The sequence below is a fragment of the Drosophila hydei genome, unplaced genomic scaffold, assembly GCF_003285905.1.
Source record: "Drosophila hydei strain 15085-1641.00,03,60 unplaced genomic scaffold, DhydRS2 tig00000296-arrow-arrow-pilon, whole genome shotgun sequence".
Lineage (NCBI taxonomy): Eukaryota > Metazoa > Arthropoda > Insecta > Diptera > Drosophilidae > Drosophila > Drosophila hydei.
The window spans coordinates 1,388,005-1,400,798 of NW_022045705.1; the positions used below are offsets into that span (position 1 = coordinate 1,388,005).

The 12,794-nt window shown below is 43.0% G+C and overlaps 6 protein-coding genes across 10 annotated transcripts; 2 read left to right on the forward strand and 4 right to left on the reverse strand.

Moving 5' to 3' along the window:
• Positions 1-666: 666 nt before the first annotated feature.
• LOC111605722 (helix-loop-helix protein 1) lies at positions 667-1,230 on the reverse strand. Its single transcript, XM_023324416.2, has one exon. The coding sequence runs from the start codon at positions 1,228-1,230 to the stop codon at positions 694-696; it is 537 nt and encodes a 178-aa protein (XP_023180184.1). The 3' UTR covers positions 667-693.
• Positions 1,231-3,208: 1,978 nt separating this feature from the next.
• On the forward strand, positions 3,209-4,019 carry LOC111600243 (39S ribosomal protein L30, mitochondrial). Its single transcript, XM_023316321.2, has 2 exons — positions 3,209-3,476; positions 3,540-4,019. The coding sequence occupies exons 1-2, from the start codon at positions 3,349-3,351 to the stop codon at positions 3,952-3,954; spliced, it is 543 nt and encodes a 180-aa protein (XP_023172089.1). The 5' UTR covers positions 3,209-3,348; the 3' UTR covers positions 3,955-4,019.
• A 32-nt stretch (positions 4,020-4,051) lies between these two features.
• Positions 4,052-5,506, reverse strand: LOC111600164 (torsin-like protein). Its single transcript, XM_023316197.2, has 2 exons — positions 5,257-5,506; positions 4,052-5,197 (listed from the first exon to the last, which is right to left on the reverse strand). The coding sequence occupies exons 1-2, from the start codon at positions 5,465-5,467 to the stop codon at positions 4,374-4,376; spliced, it is 1,035 nt and encodes a 344-aa protein (XP_023171965.1). The 5' UTR covers positions 5,468-5,506; the 3' UTR covers positions 4,052-4,373.
• A 240-nt stretch (positions 5,507-5,746) lies between these two features.
• Positions 5,747-8,709, forward strand: LOC111604989 (centromere/kinetochore protein zw10). Of its 5 annotated transcripts, none has more exons than XM_023323323.2 (4): positions 5,747-5,765; positions 6,048-7,395; positions 7,796-8,135; positions 8,205-8,709. In XM_023323323.2, the coding sequence occupies exons 2-4, from the start codon at positions 6,067-6,069 to the stop codon at positions 8,678-8,680; spliced, it is 2,145 nt and encodes a 714-aa protein (XP_023179091.2). In that variant the 5' UTR covers positions 5,747-5,765; positions 6,048-6,066; the 3' UTR covers positions 8,681-8,709. The 5 variants fall into 5 exon arrangements, with proteins under 5 accessions (XP_023179091.2, XP_023179076.2, XP_023179086.2 ...); XM_023323308.2 differs by lacking the exon at positions 5,747-5,765 and adding an exon at positions 5,968-5,994; XM_023323318.2 differs by lacking the exon at positions 5,747-5,765 and adding an exon at positions 5,970-5,998.
• Positions 8,710-8,715: 6 nt separating this feature from the next.
• Positions 8,716-10,741, reverse strand: LOC111605017 (histone-lysine N-methyltransferase SMYD3). The gene is made up of 5 exons (XM_023323351.2): positions 10,444-10,741; positions 10,141-10,382; positions 9,921-10,072; positions 9,263-9,725; positions 8,716-9,134 (listed from the first exon to the last, which is right to left on the reverse strand). Exons 1-5 carry the CDS (start codon positions 10,560-10,562, stop codon positions 8,764-8,766), a joined length of 1,347 nt encoding a protein of 448 aa, XP_023179119.1. The 5' UTR covers positions 10,563-10,741; the 3' UTR covers positions 8,716-8,763.
• Positions 10,742-11,244: 503 nt separating this feature from the next.
• Positions 11,245-12,460, reverse strand: LOC111604520 (eukaryotic translation initiation factor 3 subunit G-1). Its single transcript, XM_023322647.2, has 2 exons — positions 12,354-12,460; positions 11,245-12,289 (listed from the first exon to the last, which is right to left on the reverse strand). Exon 2 carries the CDS (start codon positions 12,287-12,289, stop codon positions 11,480-11,482), a length of 810 nt encoding a protein of 269 aa, XP_023178415.1. The 5' UTR covers positions 12,354-12,460; the 3' UTR covers positions 11,245-11,479.
• Between the last annotated feature and the right edge of the window lie 334 nt (positions 12,461-12,794).

Here is a 12,794-nt window from a genome sequence, read left to right on the forward strand (position 1 = left end):
GAGGAAAGAGATATGCAAAGAGACAGAAAGAGAGAGAAATATAAATAGATAGATATGTAGAGATGAGAGATCAAGAGATAAAGACAGAGGGAGCGAGATAGATGTATAGAAAGAGAATGAAAGAAAGATGGGCACATAGAAAGTGAGAAAAGAGAGAGAGAGAAAGGCGGAGAGGCAAGTTTCCTCTTTGTCCCCTTGCTGGAAATAAGAGAATATGAATATGAAAGCAATGGAGAAAGAGGAATATGATGAGTGAGATGTGAGCCAAGTACATCTAGATAACAAAAGGTTTTTCCCCCATTTCGTCGTTGCCCCAGAAGTAAACTCAGGTGAATTCTGTACAATATATACATATATATAGATATATATATAGATATAGATAAATTTATTGCTGGACTTGGATATAGAAGCAAATATCACGTATTATATATATAGCTATACTCTATGAAAAAAAACACGAATTTACACATTGCCTAAGATCGAGTTGATTCGATGGACTAGAATAGATATATATATATAGAGTTAGATATATATAGACTTAAGTATACATATATGTCGGAGCTAAGTCTAGTTGTAGGAGTAGGACGAGGTGGCGGAGGTGGTGGTGGAGGTGGAGGTGGGGGAGTAGGTGGAGCTGTTGTTGAGAAACATGGCGCCTGGCAACTGGCTGCAGCTGGAGGCGTTGGCGGTATCTCAGGGCGTCTCGAGAACATGATTCAGATACGCTATGTAGCAGATGGCCAGCTTGAGGATCTCAATCTTCGACAGCTTCTTGTCCGGCGGCAGCGTTGGCAACAGCTTGCGTAGCTCCGCAAAGGACACGTTGAAGGCCTCGACGCGTATCCTTTCGCGTGTCGCATGCGCCGTTCGATATTTGAGTGTGGCTCGACGTCGGCGACGTCGCTCCTCCCTGGACAGCCCCACAAGCTCGGAGGGATCCAGATGGGTGATGGGCGTGGTGCGGCGTCGTGGCGCCGGCGTTGGCGGCGGCCCGGGCAGCGCTGGCTGTGCCGCCGTCTCGCACGCAATCCGCGCCTGATATCGCTGATCGATGTCCAGCGTCGTGCTCGCCGCATAGTCCTCGCTAGCGGCATGACCATGTCCATGGCCATTCGATATGTTCGCATTGTTGTTGCCCGCTGCCAAATCGTCATCCTGATCCATATAGTAGCGACTCAGTGAGATGCTTTGCGGCGGCCCCGGTGCCAGGTGTGCCATATCGTAAACCATATTTAGAAGATGAACCTGATCCTGATCCCGATGCTGCCTCTGCTGCCTCTGCTGCCTCTGCTGCTGCTGCGCCTGGGCTGACCACTGTTCAAAATCAAGAAAAAGTTCACAAATGGTCAATTGTTAGTTTAGGTTCGGATGTAATGGAGAAGAGTGCCTGAAAACATAATTATGCGAACTATTCCTTAATTTATATAACTGACCAGAGTCTACAAACCAGATCTATTATTTCTAGCTCTTATTTTTATTATACCCTGAACCCATTGAAAGTGACAATTCTGGCTATATTGCTCTACTATTATATATACCAAGGAGCAAGCGCTCCAATGTATGCGAAGTAACTTGAACTTTGAAGATCATTGACAGAGATATTCACGATATCATATCAAATCTGATGCCTTCAGCTCTAACTCAAAGAAACCAAGTCATATAAAGAGGTATACCAAAATTAAGTTATTTTCCAGTAATGTGTACCCAATGAGAGAATGCATACAAAATCTGATCTTTCTAGCTTTTTTAGATCCTGAGTTGTGCTTAAAAACTGCAAATGAAAAATCGATTTTTATCGATGCTTACCAAATGGCAGGCAATAGCAATAAAATGTCAAATCTCCATATAAAATATTTAGATGGAATGGTTTTAGTTATCGATTTAACAGTTAAGGTTTTTCAAAAACTTACTGAGCTAGTAATCGATAAGTTAATCGATTTCAATTGCAGCGAGTAGCAATTCCCGGATCAGGGATATAGATAAATAGAAACGACAGCGCCAACATGTATATATATATATGTATATATATGTATATATATATATATATATATATATATATAAATATTTGTTGGCGCAGACTTAATTTCTGCTTGATTAAGGATGTTTGCCCGCCATGCCCACGCCCATGCCCACGCTCACGCCCACGCCCAGGTCGTACATAACACTTGCATTATTTATAGAATTGTGCTGTGGGCATCATAAGGGTATGTGTATGTGTGTCAGTTAGCCAACCCCTTTGGGGAACCCTTTTTGGTCACGTGTCCTGTTTGCGTTTGCTATTATATTATATTTATTATGATTATTATTGTGTTTACTTATTATTATTATTGTTGCTCTTCGGGCTTTTATTTGCGACATATTTTCACACCTACACAAATAACGGAACAATTGTCACGTTTGCATTTATTGTGGCCCGCGGGAGTTGAGACGATGTTGGAACCCTTTTTGATTTTGCGGTTTAATGCGCTTTGCAAAATCTGAGAGTTTGTTAAGGGCTGTGATCTGTGGCGGAAACTATACTCCAGAGATCAAACACACTCACTTTAAAGTAATATTTAACTAAAACAAAAAAAACTTCGACACAAATTTGTAGTTCAACAACTTTTACTTACAAGAATCACAATCAGACACAAGATTTGATTTGTGTATTATTTTTATTTTTTAACTGATGTCCTGCGCCCGCAAAGCTTTCGAAACGAACTGAGTTGCTGTGCGGATGCTGCAGCATCCTTTATAGGCAGCTGCTATGTGAATCAAGCAACCCCCGTTCGCATGGCAAGGTAACAGCCAATGGGAAGCGCTGCATACAGAGCCAAGGGCCAATCAGCGTAACAAAATGGCGGCGATTATGCTAATCATATAACTGTAACGCCCCACCATTAAAATGCTGCTCAAAAGAGTATAAAAGGAATAGTATAATAGTATAAGAGCAAACGACGTTTGGAAAATATAACATTATAACAGTTTTTAGGTAAAAAGGTTGATAGCTTAAGAGAAATTCATAAAACATGAAATAACTAACTAACTAATATTTATTTTTGTACAGAAAACAAATTTCGGTCAAGTTTATCCAAGTTGATCCAATTTATAATTTTTTCAAAAATTAAAAACTGTTACAGATAGCTTGTAGGTGTTCATATAACGTCTAGCGATAGGCTTAGATTGTGTCAATGGACTTTGACTTGCTTACAACACTAGTGCCCATCTAACTATCGATAGCTTCAACTGTCACTTGGAATTCTATTTGTGTGAATGGCAATATCGCGCTGCAGCCCTGGCTGGCTTTCATAACCAAGCAACTGCTGATTTCGTTTATATATTTGTAAATTAAAATATTTGTTAAATAAAATGAACACATTGCGTCTATTGAGGCCACTTCAGCTCAGCCTTAAGATCGAGCGCAACTATGGTAAACATAACAAAAAGTTCCTGTACAAAGATGGCAAGAAATACGAGAATATTTTTTACTATCCCAGGTAAGTAGAAAATCCCGGCCCGTTGAAAAGAATTCTTAAAATTAAATAATTACCTTTGTATAGAACTCCCGACCATCAGGATCCGCCAATTGAACCGGCCAAGTTGTTTCGCGTGCAGCGCATCAAGCCCGTTAAAGGCAATCCCTACTGGGAGAAGCGTTTGCTTAAAGAATTGGGCTTGGATGGAAAACAAAGCGATTTTACCGTGGTTAAAAATATACCCGAAAACAATGCCCGCTTATGGAAGATTAAGCATTTGATTAAAGTGTCCCCAGTGACATTCCCCTACGGGGAACCAACCGCACAGGACATCAAGCACACGATACTCAAGGAGAACGGCGAATGCCTGGTGACTAAACAAATCGGACCCGTGGAACAGCGTTGCAAAGCACGCCAGGAATATGATCAACAGCCCAAGCGATTGGACACGGATCTTCTGCGAAAGGATGCGCGGCTCAAGTGGCTCAATCCCTGGTAGCAATAGTTCCATTCAATTGTAATATGTAAAAGAGGAAAGTTATTAAACATGTGAGAAATAAGTAAGTGCAAAGCCGTCTATCATTGCAAGCACCTCAGATACCAGGCGAGAAAGCCCACATGGATCTCGAGTTGTGCCATAGAAACCAAGTCTACAGAGTAGTCTACAGCATCCAAGCTAAGAAATGTATCCAAGCTCTGAATAGCTAAACTAAAATAAGATGAAAGATAATCCCAATTGTTGCAAGCTCTCGAGGTATATCAATGACAAAACAAAGTTCGAATCGTTATTCATAATGGGATATCCTAGCTCATACTTCTCGGCCTATTTGTGAGTTTTTAAGGATTCCATCCTTGTTTATTATATTTATTTATATATTTATACAAAATTAAATAAGTACAAAAAATGAACACAGACTTTCAAGTCTTTTGATCATAGACAACAATGGCAACCTTCTTCTCGATGGTCTTGCAACCGGATGTGACAAACATGCTATGCTTCGGATCGTAGGTAACGGCGTTGTTAACTACCAATTGAATATCATTTTTTTTTGGGTTATATGCATAACGAGCAAACTCGGCCTCCACACACTGAATGATGTGGGTCTTCTCGAGGGCCAAGAAGGGAACATAATGATCGATGACATGCGCCTCGATCATGTTCGTCTTCTTTAAGCCACCCTCCATATTGTAGGCAGACAGCTCTAGCATCTTCTCGAAATCAAAGAGTTTCGTATCCTCGCGACGTTTGCCACTCTTCATGAGTCGGACCAAGTGATCGGAGATTTCTATGCCCGCTGTATTCGAAAGAAATATAAAGATGGCTTTCGCATAATCAGCGTCACCCATGTTGGCTGCATAGTCGATGAACGATGTGAGCGTGTCGAATACACCAGTCGGCATCTTGTCCACCTCGTCGAATATGAAGAGTGAACGCGGGCATTCCTTGATGCTTTCCCGCACCTCCCTGTTGATGCGCTCCTTGTACTCATGCAGGCGACCCGGGTGCGCAAAATCAGCTCGGCCCAAATATTTGTGCACATATTTGCTCTTTGGGCCTTCCAGATAAAGAGCCTGTGCTATCTGATCCGCCACAAAGCTTTTCCCCGTGCCCGGTGTTCCATGGAAACTCATGACAAGCGGCTTTCGACTCGTCGATTGTAAATGGGCTGTGAGTGCCGAAACAACATATTGCTGCACAATATGCTGGCCAAAGAGCGTCCTGGACAACGACTGTTTTAGTTCTGAAAATCTATTTGTTATATACATATATAAAACTCTACTGCACTTGAAATCTACGTACTTTCTATATCACCCGGCACACTACGTTCGTCGCAGCACTCAGCAAATTTACAATAGAAAACCTTGCTTGCCCCTAAAAAGCCGGTAACTATTGCAGTGCCTGCAATTGCTGATAATGGCTCTATGCAATTAACTCTTCTAGTTCCAGTTATTGCCATAATTAGCAATATATATATACATTTTGAAATTGTATTTGTCTTTTTCGAAGACATTCTACGCTATTCTATTCTAATTTACATTAATCGGAATACGTATTGTAATTGCTCATGTTGAACTACCAAAAAATATCGATATATTTGAAGACTGCATAGAAAGAAGTAGTAAAAGGATTAATTTTTTTATCATATTATCAACTTATAACATAAAGCAGCAAATTTAACCAATTTATTTATTTTGCCGGCAATATATTTTGTCTACTCTTGAATAAGGCATCGCACTTACATGTTCCAATCGATAAGTGTAAACACAAAAATTGCGCGTTATCGTTGCAATTTGTATTGTCCCCAAATAGTAAGTTAAGATTTTCGAATAGATGCAAAAAAAAAAAAAAACACTAAATGCAGCTGCTGCTGTGGCTTGTAGCAAGAATTATTTCTATTTTATTATAATCTACACACAACTATCGATCGATACTATTATCACAATGGTTAACTATCGCACATTTGATCTAGCTCGATTATTTTATTTTCAAACTACAATTGATAAATGAAAAAAAAAGTAAACAAGCGTCGTCGTTGCAGTTTGTATTTGCATCAAATATAAATTAAACTATTTTAAAACAACTCTCCGTAGGAAAATAACGCTTTTAAAGATGATGGCGCAAAATCAGATGCTGATGGAGACCTTTCAAGGCCAGAGCCAGAATATTGAGTCAACAAAATCAGCAATCACGAAAATGTTGGTTCGCACCGAAAGATTTCAAACGCGCGTACGCAAACACATCGATGAAAATTATACAGAATTTATGCCCAACCATACATCACCAGATATCTTTTTGGAGAAATCAAGCATACTGGGCGACGAAATCAACGAGCTGCTGGCCACCGTTGGTGAGGAGGGTCTATCCGCCCTAAACGATGCCAGTGCCGAGCTAGCCAAGAGCAGCAAGGATTTACGGGAAATAATGTTAGAACTGCGTGTTAGCGAGCATATATTAAAACTGGACGATCTATTTCAGTGTGTCGAAGAGGCGAAGGCCAACAAGGATTGCCTCGTCGTGTTCGATCTGATGGGCAAGCTACGCAGCCTAATCTACAGCGAAGCGAAAGACTCTACCGATGTAGCGCCCGAAGTGGAGCGACTATTCCAATCGTTGGATTGCTATGAGTCCATTAAAGTCAAGTACCACGTGCAGGCACATTTGCTGCAGCAGAATCTGCAGAAGCGGTTCGATCGTCTTGTGCAATTGAATTGCAAAACGTTTCCCAATTCGAAATGTGTTACGTTGCTTATTAGCAAGGACGAAGCGCAGCTGCAGGACATTGTGACAGCCCTGTTCCAGGAGCGCTATAATCCAGCCAAGCTGTGCAACTTTTTGCTAGAACACTGCATCGAGCCACTGATCCAGAAACCTGTTTCGGTCGAATACAATGAAACGGCCAAGGATGGCAGTCATATACAGCTAACGCTTTCGTATTCTATCAAGGATCAGGATGCTTCGTCGCCTTTGCTGCGTCCCAGCTATAAAGATGTCTTTGACCATTTTCGCCTGCTCCTGCAGACGCTAGGCGGCATCAATAGCAACCTCAATGGCACCCAGCATGTCTTCAGCATTATCGGCGATCAGATTAAGGATCGCATGTTGCAACTGCTCGTCGAGGAGTGCTTGATTTCTGCTGTCCCGGAGACAATGGATGAATACAATAGCTCGACCCTATGCGTAGATGTTTTACAATTCGAACATCTCCTAGCGGATGCATATCTGATTAACCCAGAGGTGGATTGTGCTCTAACCGAGTTCACCAAGGAGTTCGATACATACTATCGCAATCGCCTGTCAGCTCGTGTCTTGGCCACAGCTCGTGAGATAATCCAACGTGATCTACAGGACATGATATTGGTGGCTCCGAATAACCTGTCTGCTAATGTGGCTAGTGATCCGTTTCTATTTCCTCGTTGCATGATCTCCAAGAGCGCCCAGGCAAGCATCATTCGATTTTATCTCCCAATTGAATCATACTCGATCGGGTATTTTGTGCACGCTTCATACATTTCAATGGCTGTCCGTCTGTCTTCATCTCAATCGCTCCACCAGTCGGTCAGATGCTGTCCACTATTCTCACCGTTTGTCTGACTCTTCATCAATCGATCCGTCTCTGTCGTTATGTCCGTCTTTCCAATCATCAGTCTTTGCCATGTCCGTTTGGCCTACTACCGTTCTGGCTGCTTAGTTGTCTGTCCCCATTACCCATTGGCAGCCGTTGGGGACATGGTAGTTTCGGGGTTAGGATAAACCAAGATTTCCATTTGAAATCTGCGCTGCAGACCCAAAATTCTTGTCATTCATATATAATTAAAACATGTCTCTTTCCCATGGATAGGACTTTGTGAAGTTGATGGATCGCGTGCTGCGACAGCCAACGGATAAGTCAGCAGAGTCAACGCCCGATCCATTGGCCGGAGTCGTTGCTCAGCTGCTGGAGACTTACATTGATGAGGTGCCCAAGGTGCACAAGAAACTGTTGCAGAGCATCCCTCAGCAGTCGGCGCTGTTCCACAACAATTGCCAATACCTGACCCATTGGGTGGCCCAGCATGCCAACAGCGCCATCGATAGCTATCCCTCGCTGGTCAAGATGCTTCAGTCCACGGGCAGCAAACATTTACGCGTTCAGCTCAACTACCAGCAGTCTATACTGATGGATATTATGAGCGGGTTCGGTGGGTTTTCATGCTTTTTCTTCTATTAACTATTAACTATTAATAATTATTCAACTTATACTTGGACAGAGTTTGAGAATCCGCATACTTTGGGCTCGGTGCCACTGCGATTGGTGCGCCAGTGTCTGCGCCAGTTGGAACTGCTGAAGAACGTTTGGCAGCAGGTGCTGCCGGAGAATGTCTACAACAGCAGCTTCTGTGAGCTGCTGAATGCGTTTGTCAATGAGCTGGTGCAGCGAGTGTTTACGCTGCGCGACATTTCGGCCACGATGGCCAGCGAGCTGAGCGATCTGATTGATGTGGTGCTGGAGAAGGGGCCGTTGCTGTATCAGGATAAGCATGAGGTGCTGCAGGTGCGCAACTGGCAGAAGCTGCAGCAGCTGAAGACCATGATGAATGCCTCGCTCAAGGAGTTTACGGAATTGTGGTGCGACGGCGCCGGTCCCTTGACAGCCAATTATCAGGCAAAAGAGATCAAGCATTTGATACGCGCCCTCTTCCAGGACACGGATCGACGCGCCAAGGCCATCACACAGATCGTTTAACGGAAATTGCAAATGAATACATTCTTAATTGGATTATAATTAAATTCTTTATTTTGAGACTGTAGCTTATCCCTTAACCGATCTCATCTCATCTTGTGTTTGGCCTGCAACATAAGCGGACGCAGTTGCTCCAGCAACAGGCGATGATCACGTCCATGTGTTACATTCAAAATGCGCTGCGCCTCCTGCAAATGCTGCATGGCCTGCTTGTAGTTGCGCTCATATAGCTCAATCTTGCCCAGCTTTAGCTGGAGCAGACCTAGCAACGGATTCCATTCACCATGATACTTAGCAAAGCCTGGCAACAGCTGCTGCCCATAGTCCAAAGCCTCTGTCCATTTGCCCACCTGAATCGATGCCTCGAAGGCGGCATCGAGCGTCTTAACATGCCAAACGTTCAACGGATGGAGTATGCCACGCTGCTTCGCCAGACATACTTTGCAGACGTCCAGATCTGGTGGGGAATAGATGGAGTATGCAGTCAATAGAGTGTTGTGTATATAGGGAGTATCTTTGTATAAGGTATGTAGACAGCTCCCCTAAATTAGCTGCTCACTGGCTTTGTCTAGGCAGTGTACTTACACGCCACCTCCTTCATGGAGTCCAAACTGGACTGTGTCAAGGACATCACCTCCTTGTAGTCACTGCGCAGCTGGTCCGACACAGCTGTTTCACAGCTCTCACATTTATCCAATTGTATATTAACGCTAGCATCGCAGTTACTATTTGGACAGACTGCTGCGGTCATTTCATGCATCTCCTGCGGATCGATGCACTTGCTGCACACGCAAAGGAAATAGTAATGCTCCTTCAAATCTGTCCTGCGCTGTTCGGGCGTGTTGAGCAGATCGATGTAGCTAATGTAGATCTTGGACCAATCTAGACACGGCAAATCCTCAATGGCATGCACATGCAGTTCGTTGCCCTCGAACGTGGCCACAGCATTCGGCTGGCAGCTGTGGTCTGTTATGGAGACGCCCAGGTAAATGGCTGTCGCAATCGAATTCATCTCCGCATCCAGAATATTAAAGCCGTTCGTAATTAGCTGCACGATTAAAGAGAGAAAAAATGATTAGGTATCGAGAAAAGCCTTAAGAAACTACAGGGGAGATCTGGAGAATCGAAAGGATACTCTCTTCACTATACTCAAGTGGCTCACATGCATGAGAAAGAGTGAGATAAACATGTGGTTTAGAGCAGCACAGATATATTGCTGCTGTTGCTGCGCCCTCATACTTACACGGCCATAAATGCTCATCAGTTCATTTAGATTGGGTACTAAGCTTCCAGTTCCAGTTCCACTTGCACTGTCCACCATCATATCCGTGAGCACCGCATGCAACGATTCCAAATGCTCTATGCGCTTCGCGTCATTCTTAATCTCCGCATAGTCTGCAAATCAAAAGATATTAAACTGGAGTTTACATAAAAATATAACATTTCTGTGATTTGGCACCCACGTGACATTAAGTCGCGAAATTTGCGAGATCCGTGTGCCGTGTAGTAGCCTCGTTCCAGATCTCCGCCATGTTCCAAGCGCAAGATAAGCCGGCAGAGCATCCTAGCCGCATCGGGCACAATGCGGGGCAGCGCACGCTTAAGGAATTGGCATTCGTGCTTGTGGATGGGCCAAGCCTGTTGCTGGCAACTGCGATTGCAGTAGGAGACATAACGGCAATTGGAGCACTTTAACACCTTTGTCCTGTCCGATATAAGAGCTGTATTATATTATAATTCCACTAACTAATTTCACTGCGACTCACGCTTCCAGACAATTATCGCAGCGTTCCAGTCGATATTTAGACTTAAGCACATATGCAAATGGTTTTTCAGTTAGAATACGCGTGCCGCGTTTGATGGCCAACTTTGATGAGGATTCCATTGCAAACACACCTGTAGAACTGTCAGCCAACAGCAGCAGCTCAAAAATATTGCATTCAAATTTAAAATGCTTTAGCGGCACCTATTTTCTAAATTTAGCGCACGGCACAAACAAAAACACAATTTACGCAAGCAAATGAGAAGGTCTGTTCTTAGTCGACTCATCAATACCCTGCGTTACAGACTATATGCGTTATAAGGCACTGTTCTTGTGTGTGATATGCTCGCTGTATTCTACATGTATCATTCAGGGTAATTGACACATATATATATGCATATTCATAACAAACACCATTAGTGGCATTCCCTTAAATCAATACTGTGCCTTAAAATAGCTTCAAATGGCATACATTTTACATATTATTTATGGGAATGAAAATATATTTTTTATATTAAATATGAATTTGTAGCATATATACTTAGCCCCCAATCGAATCATAGCCAAAATATTTTTTATGAGAGATGCTCGCTGGAGTGTTGTTATTGATGCGCTACTCTCTGGTAATCGTCGTGAGTGTGTTGTTCACAACATTCGTGACGTCACAGCTGTCGCTTTTTATGATTTCCCTACGAACTTTCGTCCTCTGGCAACACTATTCGCAGCATATGTGACGACATGCGCTGTGAATGTAAATAAACAATCTGCATAGCATACAAAATATTCATTCGACAACAATTTTTCTTTCTTTTTTATTTTGTTTTTTGTGTTTTTAGCAAACTTATAGCTTAGATACCATGTACTAATTATTTGTAACACATGCGGTATGCTTCAGGCTCTTTATAAGTGGAAATCATTCACAATAAAAAAAAGGAAATTACGATCTTCACTCCTGTGCTTGCCGTTCTAGGCAGCTTCGCCTTTTCACACACATACATACGTCGCACACACGCACACATCGTCGTCGTTTTCATCTTGTTTTAGTTGTTCTGTGGCTTTGACCATTCAACACTTAAGATCAAATGATCGTAGCCATGACCATTTAGGATTTCTATGGCCGCTGCTGCATCCTTGCGCTGTTTGAAGTGAACGTAGGCGAAACCTTTGCAGAGACCGGTATTCTTATCGCGGGCCAGGTACATCTTGCTCTGTGGGCCGATCTTCTTGACCAGCTCTTCGAGATCCGCCTCTGTCATTGATTCGGACAAATTGGAAATGCGTATGGCGGCCGTATCGTCACGTCCACGCATACCCATACCACCCTTTTGGCTATCCTTGAGGAATGGTGGCACATATTTTCCAGACTTGGGTGCATCCACAGCTGCGGATGCAGCAGCTGCTGCCTTTTTCTCCATAAGATTAGTATCCATGGCGGTACCTTTGTATGGACAGTTGACGGACCAATGTTCGCCATTGCAAATACGACATTTGGCAATGTTCTTGGTGGGATCGAGCAACGGATCGTTGGCCTTTTCGTCCTCCTTGGAGTTGAGGAATTGCATTATAATCTCTTCAGAGACCATTGTTGTTTGCGAATTAGGGCCGGGTTTGTCGTTCTTCGATTCACCAAATTTCGTCCAGGTGCGACGCTTGGCGACAGTTTTCGGTACGACCTGCTTGGAGATTTTGTAAGTGCGCACCACTTTCGTTTTCTTATCATCCTTATTGTATTTATATTCGGTCACATATTTATGGCCATTCTCAATCGTCTCCGTTGTTGGTGGCAGGCCTCCATAGTCGAGCTCCACCTCATCGGCCCAACTGGACTTGATTGTTTCAACGCCCGGCATCTGTAAATTTTAACATTAATATGTGTTTATATTTCTTAGTCTGCATCGTTTTGTGTTACTTTACTTTGTTTTGCTGTGCAAATGGACAACGAAAATCGAATACAAAAATTCGCCACGAGTTTGCAGATTGCGTCCGCACCACGAAAAGAGTCAGTTAGGGATGCAAGTTGATTGTCGATAGGCATTTATCGCACAACAAGCTGACTTGCAACAATTCATCGTCAAACAGCCCGATCGTGAGATAATCGAATTGTGCCGCTCATTGCGGCTAACTTCTAATTACGTGGATAAAAATGAAAAAATAATAAAGAAGAGCACAGTTGCGCTTGGGTAATATGGTAAAGAATAAGTCACTCACTGATACCAATTAATGGTAACTAAAGTAACGAATAGAATAATATCGATAGGTAGGGCAATGAATTTAAAATGACAGATTTACGATATGTGTAAGCGATAAATTGTGGGTAATCCGAAAACTTATCTCTACAACGCAGAACGCCGGTAA